The sequence below is a fragment of the Polypterus senegalus genome, chromosome 12, assembly GCF_016835505.1.
Source record: "Polypterus senegalus isolate Bchr_013 chromosome 12, ASM1683550v1, whole genome shotgun sequence".
Taxonomy (NCBI): Eukaryota; Metazoa; Chordata; class Cladistia; order Polypteriformes; family Polypteridae; genus Polypterus; species Polypterus senegalus.
In genome coordinates this window covers 47,611,289-47,637,658 of record NC_053165.1, presented here as the reverse complement: position 1 = coordinate 47,637,658, position 26,370 = coordinate 47,611,289, and the positions used below count along the sequence as shown (strand labels likewise).

General features: G+C 39.2%; 1 protein-coding gene across 2 annotated transcripts in view; it reads left to right on the top strand.

The window, feature by feature from the left end:
* The window catches only part of lhfpl4a (LHFPL tetraspan subfamily member 4a), a 428,890-nt gene that overhangs the window by 373,678 nt on the left and 28,842 nt on the right, over nucleotides 1-26,370 (top strand). Inside the window, exon 3 of one of the 2 annotated variants that reach the window (XM_039771100.1) lies at nucleotides 11,307-11,323. The exons of the other annotated variant lie outside the window; for it this stretch is intronic. Coding sequence (XP_039627034.1) covers nucleotides 11,307-11,323 — 17 coding nt within the window. The remainder of the gene's footprint in view (nucleotides 1-11,306; nucleotides 11,324-26,370) is intronic. 2 annotated transcript variants of the gene reach the window in all.

Here is a 26,370-nt window from a genome sequence, read left to right as displayed (position 1 = left end):
GGACTCTATATAAGGGATACTGCCGCCTATTAAAGTCGGGGATGAATTGCTCCCTGCCGTACTCTCCTGCCAGTTCTTGTACTTTTTGGGCATCCCACCAAGGACATGGTTCATAAAGTGTCCCAATCGGGTATTGCCCCCATTTAGTCCATCCTTCCAATATAGGATCCTGGCCAGATAAGCACTCCACCTCCATCCTGGGTGAGATACCAAACCGTCCTCTGGGGTATTTACAACTTATACTGGGTGAGTATAAATTTGATTGTATTTAAATTGTGGGTCATATTTTATATGAAAGCAGCAGCAGGACATACAAGTTTCAAATAGACAACTACTGAACTATTCAAATTAAATTCTATTAAATATACATATGTTTATTTAAGATTTCCATGAAATTAATATTGGTACTTGTTTTATAATAATTAAATTCACGTTTGCAGAAGGTCAGAGCCAATTGCAGCAGTATTGATAAGGTGCCAGTCTATTACAGGGCACACTCCCATGCACTCCTACTCTGCCATATCAGGACAAATAAACCTGATCTGAATATTTTTTTGGAATTTGTGTGAAGGAGTAAGCCGAATAATGTCACTAAGACATGGGGGTGGGCATTAAAATCTGCCAAAGACAATGTGCTGCTGGGAATTCTCCTAGAATTATGATGTAGCAGTGCTTCCCAGTAACAATTTGTCAGTACTGCAGCAACCGACTATATAAAGGACATTTGCACCACTGGATTTATATTTATCAGCCACCCTCTGAGATATCCTCAGCTTTTTCAAAAGTTTAGATGTTCATGATATTGAAAGCACCGATACAGTGTGTTGTCGCACCAACTACATGACAAAGCACCTTAGGATCTCACATTAGGACCTGAGCGCAGCTGTGCAATGGCTGACACCTCAGCACCCCACTAGTTCAGATGGTTCAGGTTTTTTGCAATGACTGGAGTGCCATTCCTGCCACCCACCCCAAGTTGGAGGACCTGCTTGCAGGGCTAGATATTGGAGGAAAATACATTCAGTGTGGAAGGAGTGTTTGAATGTTTCATTTGACAGAAAACTCTTCAAGAAAAATCTATTGCTCAGGCGTGCTGCACTGCTTTTCTTCGTCGTTGGCATTTTCTTGTACTCTTTAATAATATGCCAATCATCTCACACACCTGCTTCCCAAATGTCAACTGGAACGCTTGAAGTGGGTGCAATTATTGAGGGGCAATAGAAGTGTCTTGTATTAATGTACACAATTGGAGATGAGCAGAAAATAGCATACTTATTTGTTTCTTTTTTTGGTATAGTGTTCACTGCTGCTGCATGGTTGCTATCTTGGTGATGTTTGTGTGCTCTTCCTGTGTGTGTGCATGTTTTTCTCCAAGTCTTTTGATTCTTCATCCATATCCCAAAGATATCTGTCTGTTAGGCGAAAAGATTATTTGACATTTTCTTTGTGTGGTTGTGTCTATAAGTAAACCCTGGAATATTAGAAAAATGTTGATCAGAACTAATCATTCAACCCATCAAAGCTCACCAATCCTATTCAGTTAATTTCTCCAAAATAACATCAGGTTGAGTTTTGAAGGTCCCCAATTCACTACTACCTACCATACTACTTGGTAATTTACTCAGTGTGTCTGTAGTTTTGTACTGACTCAGAATGAAACAATAAGAGTTTTATTGAAGAGGATCAGAAGCCGAAGCATAGTTCAAAAATCAAGCTGAATTCATAACCAAAAGTCTTACTGATCCTAAACCTAAACCTAAACCTAAATATCATGAGCAAATTGTTTTAACTACAAGAATCACACACTAATACCATTTTCCTCCAGTCTTGGACACCAAGAAGCATATGGAGCTGACCTTTATACCCTTGACCCCTAATGACCTTAGTGACCCTGGAAATCTCCCATAGCAACTGTCACAACAAAAGTGCACAAAATGGCAGCATCCAAGGTCAAACAAAATGGCATCAATGCAAAACAATAAATATTTTGTACTTTTTCAAAAAAGCTGTAAAACGAAAAACTGTATTTCATTCTTTGGTTCATCAATGTCCAAAGCCTGAAAGAGATTAAAATATTGTGTAAAAGAGATCACAAATTACCACAAAAAAATTGTAACAGATTTTCTAGCATGTGTGTAAAATCAACTATTAACAAGACTCCATTTGTGCTCTAATGCTTTTGGTGAAGCATTTTTAAAGTAAAAGCTGGGATCCACTTCACTAATTCCTTTCAAAATTTTAAACAATTCAGCCACTATTATGATCTGTTATTTTATTAATTTTTTTATGGCTACTCCCTCATCTTTTCATTGATACTATTCATGCAACCATGGTGACTGACAAATGAATTTTTAACATTTATATTTCACTTTGAGTCATTTTTAACAATTTAAAAGTTAATCACGTTCTCCTGTGACAGACATGAGAAGTCTTGTTATGTGATGTTACTAGCACAATGCGATATAACCAAGATTAGGATTCACCCCAATCTTCAGAGTAATCATTTCTTTATTGATTTTCCTGGCTCTGGTTCACAAAATACTGTTCCATTTTCTGACTACGATTTATGATAAACATATTAAATCTGTTTGCTGGTTAATCGATTTTCTAGCTATGATTCTTGACTTCATTCTGACAGTGTTTTGTCTCCTGATTCCTAACACCAGTTTTACTGCTGCTTTTCCCATACAGTCAGTACTGTTATCTCCTAACCTCTCTTTTCTCAAACTGTGAAGGTTCATCTCCTTCAATGCTTCCACCGCAGTCCTTGAACCAGTCCAGTTGCTCTTCTCTGGACGTTCTCTAGAGCTCCTGTCTTTTTTGGAATATATAGGCCAAAACTGTACACAGTACAGCCATGCTAGCAAGTTATATGAGTTAAGTATAACCTCCATTGATTTGTACTCCGATACAATGGAGTTTTACGGTGGGGAACCTAACATCCTATTAGCCTTTTTAATAACTCTCTACTCCATCTGTCTTGATGAAGACAGTAAAGCGGCCACTACATCTCCTTCTCTTAAGTTGTGCTTTCAAGCTGCTAACCTCTCATTACATTTTCAGATCTAACATTTGAAATTCCTATATACCGTAGATCTACTAAGCCTGTATTCTATCTTGGTCCCTTCTGTAATATTTGTTTGTAATATTATACTTTATCTGCCCTGCCACCTAGTTTGGTGTCATCTGCAAACTTAACCTGTTTCTTATTTACAATCTTATCAAGATCATTTATATGATTAAACTTTCACCACCGATCCCTGATGGACACTACTTCTAACGTCACCTAATTCTGAAAAGTTCCCATCGCACCATATCCTTTTGCTCTTGGTGCTGAAACTAATCTTGTACCCACCTAAAAACTGTGCCCTGAATTTCCACTTCTTTTACTTTGATTCTAAGCTCTCTGAAAGTCAAAAATAAATAAAACCATGAGCTCCTTCTAGCAGTCACAACCTCTATGATACACCATGTTTATAGCAATGTCTAAATTCCAGTTTGCACGTCAACCCCAAACTGCCCTCTGACCCATTATATTTATACAAAAATAACCCAGGGGAACGGTGCAGAGAATCAAAATGTAATTAATGACCAATATACAAATCACACAAATTCCCCAGACATCTGCTGATTCCAAAACCGCCCACCCTCTTTTCCAACACATACAGTATACTAATAACATAAAAATCATGAACCCAAAATATCACACAATGTCTACACAGTTTTTTGTCTCTTTATATGATTAAATATCCCACAATGCTTCTGATTCTTCAGACATGCTATCCCGAAGTAAAAGACTGATATTTGCTCACTCAGATCTCGATCCTTTCAACTGTCCAGTCAACGTCATTCAGTATATTGGGATTTCTTTGAGGTGGCCACCACTAAACTGTATAGGACTTTGGTGCTCCACATGAAACAATCTCCTTCCTGGCATTGGACAGCTTACGTCAGTCCCCTCCATCAGAAAGCTTGGGCTCTGTTTTTCTTCTTCTCTTCCTGCCTTTTCACCATTTTATAACAGTATATCCACGTCTGTTTCCATGGCACCCTTCCGGAAATCGCGGCAACAGACCCATACCTCACAAAGGTCCTCCCTATTGACATATATCCAATCCGTCCATCTTAAGCCTTATACTATATTCTATATGTGCTCAGACGGAGACAGCATTCACATTGGTTATAATGTAATAGAGAGACAAAAGATAAACCAGCAAATAAATTTATGTGGCAGTGCAACAACCTCTCTGATTATTTTGTTGCTTCTTCCCAGAATTCCAGTGTATCAGTGAAACACACTCTGTCCTGTCTAAATCCATGACGACTGCTCACTAATATGCAGTACATGTTCTTGACATGTGAAGCCCAATCTTTTTCTTAACAACTGCTTCCATTAATTTACCCATGATCCATGTTAATCTTACTAGCATGTACCTCCTTGGATTAGCTTGACTTAGACACCTTTTTTAATAATAGTGTAATATTTGTTAGTTACCCAGACCTTGGGAATTTACCCAGTGCACAGTAATCTCTATTATGTGGATTAGGTAAGCATTTTATACTGATAAATATTATCATTTTATGCTTGATTTACATTTACAGTTATTTGCTTGGCAGACGCTTTCATCCATAGTGACTTGTACGTTCAGGTCAACATAATCGAGTAAACATCAGTTTGGGAACAAATGTGGTGGCTGTGAGACTAAGGATCTGCTCCGGTATCTGGAAGGTATCTGCATTTGTTTCAAGGGCGCTGTACAATAGCAGACCCTGCACTCTGACACTAAGGGGTATCCACCTACCTTTTGTTGTTCCTGTACAATAGCAATATCATTGAATCATAATCATTATTATTAAGAGTTACAGGACAAGGGTACAAAACTGACCATCAGAAGTGAAGAGCTTCCACTCCCGTATAAAAACTTAACAAAGCCATTATCGATTAGACAGAAATTCAGCAAACTGCAGAGTCTTCAATCACTTCTTAAACACATTAAAAGAGTAGGAATTTCAAATGGCGGTTCATAGTTACTTCCACTAGTTAGGAACTACACAAGAAAATGATTGACATCTGATGCCATGATAGCCAGATGTTGTTCATCTTTCTTTTGTTTTATTTTTACTTATTTATTTTTAATCAATCAACAATCAGGGGAATCTCTAGGATTTGTAGGTATCAGGGTCTTTATCCTGACTATGAGCTTTACACGTGTTCTTACACAAACGCAAAATTGAAGAATAGGTTTGGGAGGACCTCCTTTGGGTTTTGCATGCACTACATGTACGGTATATATCCAAACAGCTGGGTGGTCCCACTTGGGATTTCTTGCATGTTCATGTACTGAATTAGATTAATCAGGGGCTACATCATGTATAATAGATTAGGGGTGTGACAGATAGGGGGCGCTATCGCTCCCTTGAACCCTCCGATCAAACGTCAGACACCAAGTAAAAGTCCAAATATGGACTTTATTTATACACAACAGTGCACAAAGCACCCTCCTATCCACAATATCCATTAATTAATCAAAATACACACAATAAACAATCCTCCACACTCCCAGACGCGTTGCCACCCTTCCACCCAGCTCAGCTCGCCATCTGGGAGCTCCCACAATCCTTTTTTTTTTTTTTATTGCAATCCATACAAAGCAATCAAGTTTTTACAAAAAGAAAAATTGAGTTAAGAACAGATCGATCCCCACCCCTGAGAGAGAGAGCAAGCCAAACGGCGTGAAATTTAAGGCTTGTAAACATAACTAAATTAATAAATTCTCTGCGCTTTATAAACTTATTTTAAAATATTACTGATTAGATCCTGCCATGTTTTGAAAAAAGTCTGTACGGAGTATTTGATTTTTTCCAATTTCAAATAGTGTAACACATCGGTTTCCCACTGACTTAAAAGAGGAGAGTTTGGGTTCTTCCAGTTTATCAGAATAAATCCTTTTATAGTTCCTGACCCGGAAGTGTTTCCAATCCTTCCGTCCATGATTCCTTATCACTTCCGGGTCAGATAAAAAGTCCTTTTCTTCATCCCGGAAGTACGTCACTTCTGCTGTCGCTTTGTTTATGACGCACTTCTGGGTTATAGGGCACATATAACTCTCTGGGCCTCCCTGCAGCGTCCCCTGTTGGCCCCTGGGGTATCCAGCAGGTTTGTAGGGGAAAACTCCATAGTCCATGATTCCCTGCTGGTATCCGGGGCACCTCCATGCTGCAGGGAGAGCTCCATCTGGTGGCCTGGGGGTATTGGCCGTGATGACAAGCCGGCCATAGACCACAGGAGCTTAAGCTTATGAAGTTTCCCGATGCCCCTGCCAACAATTATTGGTAATTTGAATTGAACAAATTAAACAACGATCTACAGCCAGCCCTCAATTCATCCCCCATAATGCACAGTGTTTCATTTAGTTAGATTGACCTTGTATCTGATCACATTCATTCCTCCTTCAAACTATTCCATGGTTTGCTTGGTACCACACTGAGACCACCCTTTGCAAAAGGTTGCATTCCTGTTGTTTTAGTCCACACCTGAGTGTGATTGGTGTGTTCACGTCTTCCTAAACAAACCCAACTTCTGGGAAATCCGCAAAAGAGTTTTGAAACAAACTAGGTGTAAAGACACCTTAAAATGGAGTTGGATTTTCATTGAGAGAGCAAAGCTGGGTAGTAGTGGCGCCCAGGGAGAAAAACAACAACTTTGTATAAAAAATGATGGGAAGAGCACAGGGGTCTAAGGCCAACAGAGAGTTCCAGGAGATTGAAGATGAGGTGAAAACCAAGATCCAAGGGTGGCAGTGGGACAATCCCAAAGCATTTTAAGGAAAATATATGAGTATTTACTGTAAAGAGCCAAGTAAATTAAAAGCCAGTCCAATAATATTTTTAAAAAAAATTGAAATGAAGATTATTCACAAATGAAAATGATACATGCTGATGATCAGGATTTTTTGAAGAGTGAGACCATTTTTGAAACAGTATTCCTAGAAAAGTGGAAGACGAGAGAATACACACTTCCAAATTAAGCACAGTAACAAATGCCAGCAGGCTCCTTTGAATAAGATAGCAGTTAGAGCCGAAAGGGACTTCATGTGGGGAGACAAGGGAAAGAAACCATGAAAAAGAAGGAAGGAGAGAAGAGTTAAGGATATCAAAATTCCATAAGCCATGAGGACCAGCTTCAGCTGGACATGCAAGATGGTCTCAATTTGATAGTTAATTTGAACTCACCTTTTTGAAAGTGAACATTCCATTTATTTCATGATATGGTGTGTGAGCCTAGCTGACTTCACACACTGCAGTCTAACCGCTGAAGACTGACATCTCCAAACTTGATCCCACTCACATTTACAGCTTTGCTCCTTTCTTGCTCCATTTTCTGGGGAACAGCTTCATGTATGCTTGTACTACCAATAGCCCACCTCAATCTTCTAACTTCTGACATGGGTTGGGGTGGATTTTTTGCCAGCTTTTCACAAATTGCCCACCACTCACTCATCCCTCGTGTATGTTCCCTTTGTCCCTCCATTTCTACTCACCATGCTGTCTTTTCCTTGCATGTTGAGAAGACACGACTGAAAGCTCATTCCTCACATCTTTCAGACTGTTGCTGGCTAATGAGCCGAGGTGCCGCGTCATTATTTGAAACTTATCCCAATATATCGCTGATCACAAACACCTTACACAGGCTCCTGACGGCTCCTGAAACTGAAAGCGTGATTACACTCAAATGTAGGAGAAAGCTTCAAGGCTGGCTGTTCGACAAAGCTGTGAATGAATTGTCTTTTTTTTTTAAATAGAGCACAAAGAAGTGAAGCAAACTGAAGCTGACAGACAGCAATGTGTCCAAAAAAGACAAGGCACTGACAGAATTTTTATTTGAAAGCCATCCAAGCAAAAAGGAAAGAAAAAAAATGAAACCCAGCAGAAATGTAGCAAGGAGTGGTCTTTAATCAAATCATGTCTTGTCCTATCAAACCTACAATGAATTTGTGCTGTTAAGATGGCCCTTTGCATTGAACTACTTAATATTTAAATGTTCTCAATTGTGAGGGGGTGGAATGAGTCAAGATCAAGTAGGGAATCCATCTTAGATAGGCATTTTAATTACCAAAAAAGGTAAAACCCAGCTAAGTTAGCTGAGCTTCTTAGAAGAGCCTTCAGCCCAAGAAAAAAGGGAAATTCCTCAGGTGGTGGAGGGGGGGACAATTCTCTTCCCCTGCATTTAAACCGCAGTAGTGTGCTCTACTAGAGGGGTTATCTGGCCATTGACGACTTTATCTCTCTTCTGCAGTTAACCATGCTTTTTAAAGTTTTTGGAGTTTTATGCTTGTTTGAAGATACAAAAGCCTTTTACATTTAAGGTTGTATCTGACTATTAGTGCGGGTAACCACTGTGTGAGGAGCTATAGTCAAAACAAGGAAACAAGTCAATAGTTATTGATGAAATTATTAATGTAGGAGCAACCATGGACATACTTCAGGCACATTAACAGAAGGTTGGAATCCTGAGCTTAGAAACATTGATCAAATTGCGAGGTACAAACAGAGATAAGATAAAAGAGGTAACATTACAGCTCATGAACAAGAAATTAAACTTAAGGCTATGTCAGATTAGGCATCTATTCCACTACTATTTTCAGTTGTAGCCTTTATTTACATAATTTTAGTGAGTCAAAGGCAGCCGGTGGCACACTCCTATGAAGCCAGTTGCATAATGTGACATTCCCAGTGACTCACTCCATCTAGTCCACAACTCACCCCAACAGCATCAAACAGGTTTCATTTTGTCTTTAGTCATAGCGACCGGTTTGTGTGCATGAGAGGTAAAAACTAAAGACTGCTCATCCAGAAGTACAATGCATATAACAGTGATGAAGAATAAGGAACATGGGTGTTTTGGACATCACAAGCAGAAGAGAAGCTCGTCTGTCTGATGTCTTACAGAGCACAGAAGAATGCATAAAAGAAACAAAAGGGCAGAGATTGTGAATGGACTTCTTCACCCCTGGTAACCCTTCCTACAGCACTGGCTCCATCAGACAGCATGCTATTGGTTGACACAAAAATCGTGGGACTTTCCAGCAAAACAATTTTTCCACAATTTTCTAATTTTATTAAAAGTAACCTAATAAGAAAGGTTTTTTCTTAATCTTCTTCTTCTTTCGGCTGCTCTCATTAGGGGTTGCCATAGCGGATCATTTTGTTCCATATTTTCCTGTCCTCGTCATCTTGTTCTGTAACCCATCACCTGCATGTCCTCTCTTACCACATCCATAAACCTTCTCTTAGGCCTTCCTCATTTCCTCGCTGGCAGCTCTTACCATCCTTCTCCCAATATGCCTCTGCACGGGTCCAAACCAACGCAATCTCGCCTCTCTGACTTTGTCTCCCAACCGTCCAACCTGAGCTGACCCTCTAATGTCCTCATTTCTAATCCTTTGCATCCTCGACACGCTTAACATCTTTAACTTTACCACCTCCAGCTCTGTCTCCTGTTTTCTGGTCGGTGCCACCGTCTCCAACCCATATAACATAGCCAGTCTCACTACCATCCTGTAGACCTTCCCTTTCACTCTTGCTGATACCGTCTGTCACAAATCACTCCTGATACTCTTCCCCACCCATTCCACCCTGCCTGCTCTCTTTTTTTCATTTCTCTTCCACACTCCCCATCTCCATATACAGTATAATCTTCATTTGGATCTTGATCTTTGTTTGTCCGTGAATGAATTAGAAGAAGCAGCACTAGATGGCAGTAGAGAGACAGCTAAAACATAGGCATTGCATTAAGAATCTCCTCCAGGCTTATACTACTGAAGACTGTAGTACTCCAGTCACACCTCAAAACACAGACATTCAAACTAAACAAATTGTTGTGCTTTAAATTAACTAAAGAGATCTTCATTTAGATCTTGATCTTTGTTTGTCCGCGAATTCCACGCATGCGTAGACCACCTTCCAGTTTAGTACGTTGTTGTTACTCACAGATGTCAACAATGTGCCGGAATAACGAAAGGGGTGGTGGACAGTGTTACACTGGTTAGCTCCTGAGGCCTGGTTAGAGAATGAGATTGCCGAAGATAAAAGGTACGTGCCTACGTAACATATGAATGAAAGAAAGACAGTGGGTAAAATGAATGACAATGTAACAGCACGTTCCGGAAATTATTGTTACGTTGTAGCCGGCGAGTGCTGCACGTTTTCACAGTTGTACCGTGGCTTGCTCACATGTCAGTGAAGTGATCCCTATTTATACTTTAAAGAGCCTGGATACCTATGAATGTCCCCCTTTAATAACCATTGCTCCGTGTATATTGCCTTACTCTTTGGATTGCCACAAAGCAACCTGCGAGATTGGAGAAAGGTTGAGAAGAGATTGTGAGAGGAAACGACAGCGCTGTGAAAACAAGACGGACTGTGAACAGACAGAAGCAGAAATGCTCCTACACCACCACATAATTATCATTCAGACAGTGATTCCGAGTAGGCCGTTCCTATTGAATCAATGTCCAAGGGTTTTCTTTTGTAATTTTCTTTCCCTTATAAAAAATCATAATGCTGTGAGACGAAGGGCCCAGTTCACGACTGGCAGCCGCGTTTAAACAGGGAGCCCTTCACAGACAACTTTAACACGCGCAACGTAGTTGGGTGCACATGGCTAGTTACTCTGTACTGTTGATCCCAAGAATTTAAACTCCTCCACCTTCGCCAACTCTACTCCCCTCATCCTCACCATCCCACTGACCTCCCTCTCATTTACACACATGTATTCTGTCTTGTGCCTTCTGACCTTCATTCCTCTCCTCTCTAGAGCATATTTCCATCTCTCCGGGGTCTCCTCAAACTGCTCCCTACTATCGTTTTTGTATTTATGGGTCCCCCTAATGTATTTAAAATTCACCTATACTAGAGAAACATAAGAAGTTCACTCCTATGGTGAATATATTGCTGGACCATGCAGAGCCTACTTTGATGTGGAAAGGTCAAGGGGGTTGGAAAAGCCCCTGGCACATTCTGATTTCTAAATAATAATAAGCAATCGCAATTATCCTTACAGACGCTTATAGTGAGCAAAGGTTCTTTGGGTAGCTAAGTGCACTTTTGTAAAGCCTGTTTGTTTACAGTGAGGTGGCAGAAGTGGACACAATCATAAAAATGAAATAAGAATGTCAAAATAGTTATTTCTGTATTATTTTTTTGCAGAACAAAGCCAAGTGCCACTTATCAAAACAAACTGATACAATTCTGTGTGTATGTGTCAGACACTAAAACATTATTTTATCTCTATTCTGCTTTTACAGATTTTGCTGCTACTACGGTAAGTAGATCAAAGAAAAAGAATTACTCATAAAGAGAAACACTAGGGGTCTTTGGTGGTCCTTCTTTGTCGTAGCTGTGTAGTAGTGTCCTGACATTGCACGATGTCTGCTGTCCAGTTGAGTCAGTGGATATGTTTGTGTGTGATTCCCTTGCCTAGTGTGATGTCATGTTCAATATTTACATGTCATCACTACTCGCACTTCAGCTAATTCAGCTAATGCATTAAGTCATGCCAGCCAGTTATTTTCAGCAGTGCTTGGATGGTCTTCAGAAGGCTGCGCAGAAGGAGATGGACGAGTGCCACATTGAATTTCTTTCAGTGCATTTTTGGAAAAGGAGAAATAAACACTAAATAGGAAAGGATTGTTGAAAAAGAATATGCTGTCTCCATGGTGACAGCTCAATGTTCCAGATTTTATCATTTCAGAATAATAGAATGAGCTCAGAATTTCCAAAACATTTCAAAGAATGGCACCTTAATTACATTGTAATGACAGTGCAATACAACACATCAGTTGAGTACGCTTCAGGACAGGCCCGGCTGACTACAAGGCACTGTGACTACAGTGTAAGGACCCTATCTTATGGCACCTTCTACTGCCAGGTGCATTATAGACCATTCAAAACTGCAAAGTAATAAAACGACAGGTTAAAAGAAAATTACAGTACTGCTGGAAGTTAAATCATTTAAGAAAAGATCGACAGACTAAACAGACTAAATTAGTACACAGAATTATTGTAGTCAAAAACAGCAGAGAATTTCAATGTGGTAAAGACGCTTAAATGTTATAACTGGGATACTCCACACAGACTGTGTCCAGAAGGTTTCTCATTTTCCTGTTCATTTGCTACTTTTGTGTTCTCCCTTTGTATTATTTCTCCCTTATATTTATTCACTTAACAAAATCTTGGATATATATTATGCCTGCATGGCATAATTCTGAGTATATGTTTAGTTTTTATAGTGCATATAAAAAACATTCACCCTCTTGGAAGTTTTCACAATTTATTGTTAAAAAACACTGAGCCACAGTGGATGTAATTTGGGTTTTTTGGACACTGATCTGCAGAAAAAGGATTCTTTAATGTTGAAGCAAAAACAGTAGAGGAGACTAAAAACCTGACAGTCACTCTGGCTAAGCTCCTGTGTGAAACTTCCAGAAGAACCTCCACCACTGCAACACTTCAACAATATCGGTTTTATGGCAGAGTGGACAGATGGAAGCCTCTTCTCAGTAAAAGACCCATTGAAGCCCACTTGGAGTTTGTAAAAAGGCACCTAAAGGACTCCCAGACTGTGAGAAATAAGATTCTCTGGTCTGATTTACCCAAGATTTGCATTATGTCCAGAGGAAACCGGGCACTGCTCATCACTTGTGCAATACCATTTCAACAGTGAAGTATGGTAGGGGCAGCATCATGTTTTTTCAAGAGAGACTTGCCAGGAATGAGGGAAAGATCAACAGAGGAAAAGTGCAGAGATACCCATAATGCTCTGGAGCTGAAGGTTCACCTCCCAACAAGACAAAGCAAAGACAACACAGGAGTGACTTAGGGACAACTCTGGAAATGTCCTTGAGTGGCCTATCCAGATCCCAGACTTGAACCTAATCGAACTTTTCTGGAAAGACCTACAATTAGTTGTCCTCTGATGGTTTCTATCCAAAATAACAGAACCTGAGAGGATCTTAAGAGAAGAATGGCAGAAAATCCCACAATCCTGGTGAGCAAAACGTATGGCCTCATACTCAAGAAGACACCATGCCATAATCGCTGCCAACGGTGTTTCAGCTGTGAAATGAGTAAAGAGTGTGAATACTCGTCTCAAAAGGATATTTCAGATTTTTTTTTAAATTTTAATACATTTGCAAAATCCTGTTTTTGCTTTGTTCTGGGTATTTGAGTATTACTTGATGAGGGAAGAAGTGAATTTAAATGATTTTAGCATATGGTGGCAACATAGCAAAATATGTAAAAAGTGAAGGGATTTGAATGCTTTCTGAATCTACTGTATAACAATAAAATGTGAAAACTTCTAGAATATAAAAACTTTTTTACAGGTACTGCATATATATAAATAATAACCAGAATGATTGATCCCTCTGATTGATTGATTGAAACTCTATTCAAGGCTGCTTCTTCTCTTTGGCCTGATTCTGATCGAATAGGCTCTGGATCTGGATGGATAAATATAGTAGAGTTATGCATAATAATGTGAAGGATTAGCTATGGAGTTCCCTCATAAGTGGAAATGCCACCAGGGTGACACATCATAGGAGAATTACTTGGCCACTTAGCAATTTGTACTGGCACCCAGAGTTCATCTCTATGAACTATTGTGGGTAAACAGGAACAGACAAGGGTCAGTAGAGGCTGTAAACCTATAAAGAGGTCTTTAAAGGCCAAACTAGAGAATCAGAAAGACCCAGAGACAAGCATTAATCTGACATGGGTCCAGTGGGTCACTAAGGGGTAGCACATGGTCCCAGTCTTGGATAGGTGGAACCAGACTGGCGTTACAATAAGATAGGTAGGACAAATATCACCACTTGGACAAGGCCATTTTATGGCCATGCAGAGCTTAGTGGTGCAGTGGCTGCAAAGTCAGGCAGAAGAGAATGAGAGGTTAAAAGAAATTTGACTGTGATCAGGACTCTCAGTTAGTGACGTTGTTATCTGCATGGGTCAAGGGCCTTGAAGGTGTGTGCTTTTCAGACCTATACAATAAAGTTATTCAGACATAGCCGCCCCAATCACTTCCACCCCTCTGCCTCCTGAATGTTACCATTTTCCCTGCATGAATTTCAATGATATGTTTGTATCTTCATGAGATTATAATAGTGATGCCTGATGAACTCCATTGTGCATTGAATGCAGTTATAAAGTCCCAGCACTGTCAATTGTAATTTCAAGAAAGGGAGCATTCCCTGTTCAGAAGCTTCAGGTGTATGATATCATGATGCAAAGTGTTTTGTCTGGAGTAGGATTTGCAATGCCTCCATGAAACTCATTGACTTAACGCCAATAACTGTAAGTACCTTCTAACAAAAGTGAACTTTGATGAATATGGCCCAAATTAAAGCATATGACTTTACTTGTGTTCTTGGATGACTAATTAAAATTTACCAGTAAAACCAAGAAAATTCCTGCAGCACTCATGAATATTTTTAAATCGAACCCAGGCTTTATTTTCCATATTATAAGGATGGCTGCAAAGGAATTTAAGCTGACATAGCTGAAATTCATGAGATGAGTCTGGTTAATTCTTACACATCCCTGAACTGAAATATTCACCCATTCATTTTAAACCTTAGCCTGAATCACAGATGTATTAAAATGAAAAAATAAGCAAGTCCTACAAGGAGCTGGCCTATTGTCCACGATTGTAGTATAGGACTCCATAAGTGTGTTTCAAATTGTAGGGTCCTTTTGTTAAGTGCATTGCAGGACAGTAAAAGTTCTGCCTGGTGGGTTGGTTATTCAGGGGTCAGTCTCAGAGCCTATTGACTAACTAGCTTTCTTTTCTATTGTGTATTATCTCAAAATAAGGCCTTTCCATTTGAATTCACCTTCTAGCTGGTAGCTTTTCTTGGAATACTGCATCGGATGTTTCAGCCATAGAAATGGCAAGAATAAGGTCCACAGTTTGAGCCTGTGACTGACGTTATGGGCTCCAATTTCCCATAAACATAAAATCAGTCAAGTGTGTCTGAAAACTAACTGATTTATGAAGCATGTTGAGCAAATAATGTACTTTTTCTCCGGAGAATAAGTCAGCAGAAGAAAAAATAAAGCAAAGCACAAATCACAATATCATAGACACTCATCAACCATTATTGCATTTGAAGTAGGTATTATAACCTTTAAAACATGGAATGCTTCTCAAAAATCCTGTGTTTAAAAACTTTTTAATATGGAGTTTGTCCATTTGTAGTTTGTATATTTTTCAGTTTTCCTTTTAGGTTTGGCAAAGAAAATATCACAAAGCTGATGAAAAGTAATTAGACGAAAGAAAAGATGATGTTTTGGTTTCTTTAGATAGATAGATAGATAGATAGATAGATTCCAGGAAAGCACCCAGTCTTGGCTCGACCTGCATACCCACAAGCAGGGGCACAAAACAAACAAATGGAAAACTAATATACTAAATGGAAAATTCAATACAACCAACAACAATCAGACAAACCTCCCCTTCCCCTATGGCGATACCATTTTAACACAGCAATAAACCACGACAATAAATACGACAATTCCCTTATACAGTCCAGTGCGGCAAAAGTGTATGAAATGGTTTGGTGTAAAGATGACAATCCTGGGAACAGCTTCCATAAAAAATGAATGAAACAGTGCTACTGGTAGACCTGAGCGACGAGGGGTAAGAATTTAGGGAGGGAACACTCTTTTTGAAGACGCACGATGACTAATCCACCACTATACACACGACAGGCTAGCACAAGACAGTCCATTCATCCTAACGGGAAATGATCCTGGGCACAAGTGACTTTTCAGTAGACACATCAGACAGGTTACACAAAAACAGAGCTGTCTCATTGCTCCACCGCCCCACTTTTCAACTTCCCCACTGGCCTTTCTCGTCCCCAGCAGTCCCTGCTCCCGCTTCAGTCATCCAAAGAGGGCAATCCTCTTTGGGGCTGCTGGGAAATAGAGTTCTTACTGCGGTAGCACTGTTACATATACTGTATATATATATATATACTCAGCAAAAAAAGAAACGTCCTCTGACTTTCAACTGTTTTTACTTTCAGTAAACTTAATGTGTAAATATTTGTATGAACACTAAAAGAGTCAACACCATAAGACATAAACTAAAAATGTTTCACAATGTGTCCCTGAATGAAGGGGGGCTCAAAATCAAAAGTACCAGTCAGTATCTGGTGTGGCCACCAGCTGCTTGAAGTACTGCAGTGCATCTCCTCCTCATGGACTGGACCAGATTTGTCAGTTCTTGCTGTGAGATGTTACCCCACTCGTCCACCAAGGCACCTGCAAGTTCCTGGACATTTCTGGGGGGAATGGCCCTAGCCCTCACCCTGCGATCCAACAGGTCCCAGACATGCTCAATGGGATTGAGATCCGGGCTCTTCCACTGCGAGGATGATCAGCTGTCCTTCCTGTCTCCCGGTAGCGCTGTCTTAGGCGTCTCACAGTGCGGACATGGCAATTTATTGCCCTCGCCACATCAGCAGTCCTCATACCTCCCTGCAGCATGCCTAATGCACGTTCACGCAGATGAGCAGGGACCCTGGGCATCTTTCTTTGGGTGTTTTTCACAGTCGGTAGACAAGTCTCTTTAGTGTCCTGCGTTTTTAGAACTGTGACCTTAAATGCCTACTTTCTGTAAGCTGTTAAGGTCTTAACGACCATTCCACAGGTGCATGTTAATTAATTGATTATGGTTAATTGAACATGCATGGAAAACATTGTTTAAACCTTTACAATGAAGATCTGTAAAGTTATTTGGATTTTTAAAACATTATTGTTGAAATACACAGTCCTGGAAAAAGGGACGTTTCTTTTTTTGCTGAGTGTATATATATATATATTGTGGCAGGTGGCTGGGTGTGGTCACCAATCAGCCACCTATTTAAGGAGCTGCCGCCCTGCAATCAAGGCTGGAGTCGGGTGAGGAGGAGGAGGACGAGGTCGTGGCAGTGGAGGCGAGGAGAGGCCCGAGTGTGTTGTGTTTAAAAGACAGTGGCTAGTGAGAGCCTAGACTTTGGGGAACTGGGGGGTTGGTGGCGGTGCACTGTTGTAAATATTGTGAATAAACGTGGTGTGATGGATCAAACGGTGTCCGCCTGTGTGTGTCCAGGCCGCTATACTTCACAATATATATATATATATATATATATATATATATATATATATACACACACATACATATATATATATATATATTTTTTTTTTTTTCAAAATATGTTTGGAATTGCAATTGACTGCAATAATTGGTGATCAGAAAAGCATTTTCTTTTCCTCTTTTGCTGCAATTAGTTCTCCCCTGGGAAAAAAACAGCAATACAAATTCAAAGGTCTACTTTCGGTAGGTCTTCCATTCAAGTATCCATATATAAATTATGCACTACAAGCCACAACTTTGAGGTATCATAATTACCACAAGGAAGTCGATAGAAACTGTAAAAGCTTTGTTTTTTAAAGTATTAAATATGCACATTATCAAATCATTCAGATTCCTTATTTAAGCCTAATCTTCACCCACAGCATTAGCTCTGAGCAGATAAGCAAACAGGAAAAGTATTCTTACCTCAAGGGAAATAGTTCCAAGAATCTGTGATAAAATAATGATTTCTAGTTTTCTTTTATTAACATAGGGATACCTCATAAATACAGAAGGAATGTTTTCTTGGTTTGAAACCTTTGCTGCTTCAAAGTGGACATATTTATTAAGTTTTAAGGCTTTTTCATTCACATATGGACCCGTTTACCCTTCAGCTCCATTGTAAGCTGCAAGAACAGACATTTTTCAAATGAATAAAACAACACTTCACTTTAGAACACAATTTTATGTGGCAAATTAATATATACCATGATTGTGCAAAAATAACTTTGACTTGAAGAATACCCAGTTTACCTGTTAACTGTAGAAGTGGTGGTCTTTATAAGCCAAGGGCCGTTTTGGAGAGTAGGACTTCAGTTAGTATGCACCAGCTCTGACATCGCACACACAGGAATGCAGCACATCACAAATGTGAAGCCCTGTGACAACTGAGCGTGTTTCTTAACAAGATGATCATTGTCCCTTTTATTTGCTTATCTATGTTTTTTGAAAGCTTAAATCATCCTCTTTGTCTTATTAACTGGCATTTCATGTTTCTGACTTTTTGCTGGTTTTAGTTTACCTTCAGGTTTATGAAATTCTTTGTCCCAGTCTGTTTACTAACTTTTGCTCTTTCCATTACATCCTGCCTTGTCCCAGTGTTTTCCAGATCCATACCAAAGTCTCTTACGCATGTCATGGGTCAGGACCATGGGCATTTGGCAGTGGGTTGTATTTTGCCTGCTGGCAGCTTGATAAAACTATAGCTGGATAGTTGAAAATAAACAAATTCTTCTGTTATCACTCTCACCATGATGAGTGGGCTGAAAATGGATGGATAGCTAATTAAATTTAGTGAATAACTAGACCATCTTCCTTGCAAACATTATTCCTTATTTTAGTCACAACCCTCACTCATCCAATAATAATAAGCATTCTCAGAGCTAAAACAGAGAAAATGGTGGGGGGGGGGGGGTATAAATAATACCAATTAAAGTTTCCTTCAAAGCTGCTTGTCATACGAGCCACAATATGATGTATTATTTTCCAGAACAGAATCTCAAGTGTAAAGACGCAGAGAGCTGTTTCATAGCCATTACTAGCAGTCCATACCTTATGAAATCCCAACCGAACCTTCAGATGATGTGGAGATGCAGTTGGCTCCTAAGAAACACTGCATTGTAGCCGAGGAGTTCGGTAACAGCGCTGGAAAGTTCTTTTTAATCTGATTTCCATCGGACCTGTCATTGTTCAAAAATAAGGAATTCATTTTTCATTCTCATCATTGAAAGATAATGACATGCGAATATTTACAGAACATCAATTAGTAATTCTTTTTGCTATAGTGGAGGCGTGACGTGTATCCTATTATGCTTTATAGAGTGTAAAAGTTTCAATATAAAGCATTAGCCTTTTAAATACCTCTGCGTAGCGCATACATTGAAGCATATATAATGTAAGAGTTGAACTATTCAGCCCATCATAAATTACACACACTACAGTCATGTGAAAAACTAAGTACACCCCATAAAATGTTAGTTTCTTTTTGAATGTATGTGGACATATCAAGATCTGATCTTCAGTGTCTTTTAATAAAAGTGATGAAATTGACAAATAAACAATGAAAAATTGACTTTATTCCATGATAAATGAACAGATCTGCCATTTCTGTCTGCAGAACAAGTTCCCCCCTCCCTCCCCTTTGGCTCTAACACCTGGTACTGCCCCCTCAATTAGACTTTTCCTATAACCATCTGCTGTCTCCGACACCCACTGGGAGAAATCCCTGCATTTCTTTCTTTTCAGCAATTCTTGGTGGATTTTCTGAAATGTTTTAAGTTATTGTCATGTCCCAAGGTCCACTTTCAACTGAGGTTCAATCTTCTGACAGATGGTCTCACATTATCTTCAAGCCCCCTCTGGTTCAATGAAGAACTGGATTTTATGATTGTGAACTGCCCAGGCCCTGATGTAGCAAAGCAGCCCCAAATGGTAAAATTCACACCACCAGGCTTGGAATCCGTTTCTTCTGGTCAAATGCTGTTTTTGGTTTTCAACAAACATGTCTTCTGGTACTATGTTTGCCTTGATCTGCGCCACCACCACCTGATCAAGGCCCACACAGTCCCCACATTAATGGATTGAAGGCCAGATGTCCACATGACCATCATCATCTAATTTTTCCACATGAAGCCTGAAAGCCATAAGAACTGACTGAGATCATTTATGTCAGGTAGAACGTTCAGTGGGGACTGGGTGGTCTTGTGGCCTTGGGACCCCTGAATTTTTTTTTTTTCTCTAGCGCTTTGGAGTTTTTTTTTTTTTTGTTGTTTTTTTATGTCCTCCCTGGCCATTTGCCCTTACTTTATTCTTTGTTAATTTTATTTTCATATTTTTCTTTTTTCGTCTTGTAAAGCACTTTGAGCAACATCATTTGTATGAAAATGTACTATAGAAATAAATGTTGTTGTTGTTGGGTGTTTATGAACAAACTTTAATCTTGCCTTGATGTTCTTTCTGGACAGCAAAGGTTTCTTCCTGTCACACCTCCCATTTAGGTGTAACATATGCAGCTTCTGTCTGATGGTAGACTCGTACACTTTGACATCAACAGTGACAAGAACTACCTGTATACCCCACAATGAAATTCTGGGGTTCTTAGAGACTCCTTTCAACATCTTGCGTTCTGACCTTGAGCTAAATTTGCTGAGGAGATACGATTCATTTATTTGAAATTTTCTTCACTTGAAAATGATCTTCTAGACACTGGAATGGCTGATTTCTAATTGTTTTGAGTTCATTTTAAATCCCTTCCCCGACCTATAGGCATCCATAACCTTTCTGCAGGCCAAAGAGAACAACTTTGATGACACACACTTCACCAACAAAGAGCAAACCAAACTAAATGGCTTCTCCCAGATTATTTCGAATGATGGTCTAATCATTTACACCTAATCTGGCGCACCTAATTCAAATTTGAGGTCTTTGAGGTTGTGATAAATGTAGTGGTGGACTAACCTTTTCCACATGTGAAATTTGCATTTACATTTATGTACATCAGCATTTCTCAACCTTTAAGTATTTGCAACCCGAGTTTTCATATCAGTTTTAATCGCGCCCCCCTAACATTTTTTTGAAATGTAGATGCATATTTTATTAAACCTACTTAACTTTTATCAACATTTATCTAACTCTATATTTATTGTTCTAGTATCAGAATGTAGTTTAAGTTAATTTCTTTTGGTTTCAACAGATGTTTTTTTTCATATTTTTGATTCTTGTTTTCTTTTTTTCACATCTTCGCGCCGCCCTAGGGGGGCCCGCCCCACAGGTTGAGAACCACTGATGTACAGTACATTATACAATGGAGTACAAAACGCAAATGTGAGATGATGTCTACAGAAACCGAGATCGGACATGCAATATCGTTATTTTTTTAAGTTGTCTCCTCGAAATAACAGGCTAATTTTATCGAGATCTTGTGAAAACAAACTTTGTTTTCTCGAGATAACAGAATCATTTTAACAGGATGTCAAGAAAATGAAAATTTGTTTTCTTGAGATAATGGAATAATTCTATCGCAATCTCGAGAAAACGAAACTTAACCTTTGCTCCTGGCATCAGGGTTGCTTAGATTGCGACGCCTATATAGCTGAAGCCTTGTTAACCGTCTTCTTAAATGACGGACACTAACATTATTTTCTAAACTAAGCCATAAACATATTTCAGCCTGCGTCAGCCCTTAATTGAACAAAAATGTGACTCTGTGATCAGTACAGTTCTGCTCTTTTGCCATTTCAAACAGGATGTGACTTCAATAAGCTAAACATTAAATGTTAGATACAATTATTTCATAATTTTTGAGAAAACAAGATTTTTTTTTTATCGAGATCTCGATAAAATTATTCCATTATCTCGAGGAAACAATTTAAAAAAATAATTATATTGCACATCCTCTCTCGGCTTCTGTAGATGTCTGCTTTATCATATCACCTTTATCTAAAGACACTGCTTAAATAAAGATCAAATTTTAACGTGTCTGTAACAGACTAGTTTTGCCTTACACCCAACAGTTCCCTGGGGCTCTAATTTGGGCTAAGCTGGTTTGAGAATGCTAACTTCAGTCTCCTTACTTTATTTACAGTAGTACGTACGTATTTTATACATCATTCTAAATATTGTACAGCACAACTCCCACTATACAGAATATTCCATGTGCATCGAATATAAGGAAACAATTTACATTATAAAATTTATAACAACAACATTTATTTCTATAGCATGTTTTCATACAAAATGATGTAGCTCACGGAGTTTTACAAGATTAAGAAAGAAATACTAAGTAACAAAGAATAAAGTAAGGTCCGATGGCTGGGAGGACAGAAAAAAAAAACTCCAGAGGGCTGGAATAAAAAACAAAATCTGCAGGGGTCCCGAGGCCACGAGACCGTCATGCCCCCAATGGGCAACATGTGGTATACTGTACATGTGTATTATACCTCTGAATGTCACCCGATGTTCACCTTGCTGGTTATACTAAGCTTTGGTTTATCCGTTTTATGGGCAGCAGCAATCACTTATGGAAAGACCCCATTTTCCAGCTTTGTGGTGCTTGAGCACATTCCACATGTTAGCACTGAAACAGTCAGAACTCAGGACCATGGAAACAAACTAATGGAGGCAAGTGAAAGCAAAAGAAGCCAAACAGCAGGCTGTGCAAAGGCCGAGAAGCACTGTAGAGCACACGCGGCTTTGCCTTATCTGTAATCAGAGCACACGTTTAAGATCGCCGTGTCCGTCTTATGTCATTTTGACTTATCAGCTCCACTACGTTTCCCAGGGTCTCTCTGAATCATAGGTTTTCCTCTGAATGAAAAAAAAAGAAACCAGATTGTGACTTATGTTGTTGTACAGCAACCAGATAGCACATAGTCTATGGCATGAGATTTGTTCTGCTTTGACGAGACATTCGGGGTCATTACTCACTTCTGCCGTTAGAGACGTAAAATGCTGTTGCTGCTGGTGAAATTGAAAATCGTCTTTGAAGCAACACAAAGGAAATTAAAAAGTTGCTCTTGCATGATATTTAGTATTTGTTCTGACACCGACTTGCTGAAAAGACAAAGAAAGAGAACGTCATTTTCAATTGTGCAAGATCACATGAATACCCATTTATAGTATAATGAAAAATGCATAGCTGTTATCATCCTTTAACTTTACGAGTGACAACATTTTAAAGGTACAATTGTTATTTTCTCTCAGATCTTCTTTCCTTTAGATATTTTTTTTTACATTTTCAAGTTATGAGATGTTAAATGTAAAATCATTGTTTTTACTCAGATTTCATGATCTTTATAAATTAATATTGCACCCTGGGTAGGCCTTTATTCACTCGTGTCTTTGTAGCTGCTGTCAGTCCCTTAACTCCCATCATTCTGATAAGGAACATCAGTTTGGATTATCATTAGTGCTTTTTATCTGTGGCTTCCTTCAGGATGTAGCCTACGGTATCATTTATATTTGCATTTTAGTAAAGGCCACAGACATTATGATCTGAACTCTTTCTTTAATTATTTAAAAAAGAATCCTGCCAAAGACTCACAAACATTCTCTTTACTCATAACTCGCATCCCTTTAAAGGTGACCAGTCATCTCTTTACATCCCCACAATTGCCATAAGACTGTTCCTCATGTCATCTCCTTTCATTCCCAAAATTTTAGTTAAATTACAAATCATCTGTTCTCATTAGGATTCCCATAAAAGCTGTCTTCATTTCTTACATTCCTGTAAATACTTTCTATCATTGCTATTCATACTCAGATTTCTGATAAGACCTGTTGATCGGCTCTGTTAATTGCCAAAATTAATCCTGTAAACACATCCAGCAATACTGTCACAGCAGTAATGCAGAAGCCTTAAGGCATAGCTGTTCATTCTCAGGAGTCCTGCACACTGTCAGTTAGAGTCAGGTCCATAAGTCCATAAGGCTTGTTGTGCCACCACAATGGATTTGAAATGAAGCAATCAAGATGTGGTTGAAGTGTAGACTTGGAGTTTTAATTTAAGGCATTTAACAAAAACATTGGATTAGGGTTAGGGTTATTATTTAACAAAAACATTTAGAAAAGACAGCCATTTTGATACATGGTCCCCCCATTTTCAGGAGCTCAGAAATATTTGGACAAACTAACATAATTATAAATACAGCGATCATTTTCAATACTTAGTTGAAAATCCATTGACTGCCTAAAGTCTGGAACCCATGGCCATCTTCAAGTGCTGGGCTTCCACCCGACTGATGCTGATGCTGTCTTCAGGTGTTGCTTGCTCGTTGATCTTTCTGCTATCAGTTTTGTCTTCAGCAAGTGAAATGCATGGCCAATTAGTTTGAGGTCAGTTGACTGACTTCCATGTCTTTGCCTTGGCTGTCACAGTATGTTTTGGCTCATTGTCCATCTGTACTGTGAAGAATCATCCTATCAGTTTTGCAGCATGAATCTGAGTAGGTAGTATAGCTCTATAAACTTCAGAATTCATCCTGCTACTTCTGTCAGCAGTCACATCATCAATAAACACCACTGGCTAACTTCCAATGGTAGTCACATGTGCCCATGCCATAACACTGTCTCCACCACCATGTTTCACAGATGATATGATATGCCACATATAATGAGCTGTTCCTTCTCTTCTCCATATTCTTCTCTATCCATCATTCCGGTACATAATGATCTTAATTTCCTTTGTCCTAAGAGAACTGTGCCAAAATTTGACTGTTCTAATCTGTCTTTCCTATGCCTAAGGATTACCAGTGGTTTGCACCTTGTGGTAAACCCTCTGTATTTACTTTGATGAAATCTTCTCTTGATTGTACACTTTTCACAATGATAGGCCTACCTCGTGAAGAGGGTTCTTGGTTTGATTAAATGTCGTGAATTGGTTTTTCTTCATCAAGGAAAGAATGTTGCGATCATCCAGCACAGTTGTCTTCTGTGGTTGTCCAGGCATTCTGGTGTTGCTGAGGTCACCAGTGCATTCCTTCTCTTTTAGAATGTACCAAAAGGTTGATCTGACCACTCCTGGTGTCTCTGCTATCTCTCGGATGGGTTTGTTTTGTTTTCTCTGTCTAATGATGGCCTGTTTTTATATGCACTGGACAGCTTTTTGGACCTCATATTTAGAATTCACAGTGACAGCTTCTAATTGTAAATTTCACATTTGGAATCAACTCCAGACCTTCTACCTGCTTTTCTACCAGTTTTCATCCAACCCGGAAGTGTTGCCAGTCACATGGACAGTGAGAACAGAAACACTTCTGGGTCAAGAACTATAAAAAGGACTGTGGGAGAGCCTAGCATTGAGCTGAATTGTGAGGAAGGGTGACAACGCGTCTGGGGGTGGAGGATTATTGTATTGATTATTATTTGTGATTGTTTATGAGTTTTGTGGAGTGGAGGGTGCTTTGTGCACTTTATTATTGTAATAAATCCAAAACTTGGACTTTTATCTGGTGTCTGGCATCTGGTCTGAGGGTTCAAGGGGGCGACAGCGCCCCCTATCTGTCACAAGGTGAACTAACCTATTACGTTACTGGTCAATATTCATGTCACATATTGCATGTCCAACGGGGAAAATATATAAAGTGGCCTCGCAAAGTACAACGTTTTCCTAAAAGCAAAAGCGGAACTTCACCACAAGCTCGTGTCAGTGTAAGCACAAGCAGGCAGACACAAACAGGGCCTATTTGATTTGACGTTATTTTTTTCCGAATGCAAATAAATGGCAAAAAATTTGTACAAAATAAATATTTGTAAAAATTCACTATTTGTGTTTATCCAAATACCGTATTTGGATTCAGCTCCTGCACCCGTATATTATAGGGTAAGGAAAAACGTTTAATCTGGACCTAAACCAGATCCAGAATGGCACATAAAACTGAACAAGCTCACGTTCAAGTTCTTCACTTGCAAATACGTTACGTTAAGTTCACCATTCTTAGAAAAATGAGTTTGTTCAGTGAGAAGCTCTTTTGAACGCGTTCATGCACAATACTGATGAATAGTATAAACACCATGGTGAATGCAGGACACACATACACACACACACACATACATCCATCAAAGCACCACTTGTGGAGCTCCCTCAGTGTGTGTTCACTATAGCTTGTTTTGGATTGTCTGTGCCCACATCATCCACACTGAACAAGCCTGGCACTTGTGACTTAAGTTTGACAATAATTTGCGCCACCTTTGTGGCAAGTACTAGCGCAAGCCCTGTTCCTACCACTTGTTACCCTGCATTCTGTTGCCTTTAATGTCTGTTTTTTTGTTACGAGACAAGATTAAGAGGCAGAGTCTTTTTAAAGCTTGCCTAGTATAAAAGCTGCAAAAGTGATTTTAGGCACTTTGTGACGCCCATAATGTTATTTTTGAAAATGTATGCTCTCTACATCATCAATGATCTATAGTTACCACTTTGCACATACACTTAACATGAGTTACCACCAGCGCTGAATAATCAGTCTCGGCATTAAAAGTAATCATGTTTTCTAGAAGGCTATCTTTTAACCAAAAAAAAAAAAAAACAAAATTGCCTATTTAACTCTTTGTGAATTCACAAGTGAAATATTTTGAATCCAAAAGGGGACCCCTGATCCCTGGGAATGTCTTTGTTTAGAACTGCAGCTCACACTTGAGCCTCTACATATCGTTTCCCAGTAAACATCGCTGAGATATTAGAAGCTGAACAAAAG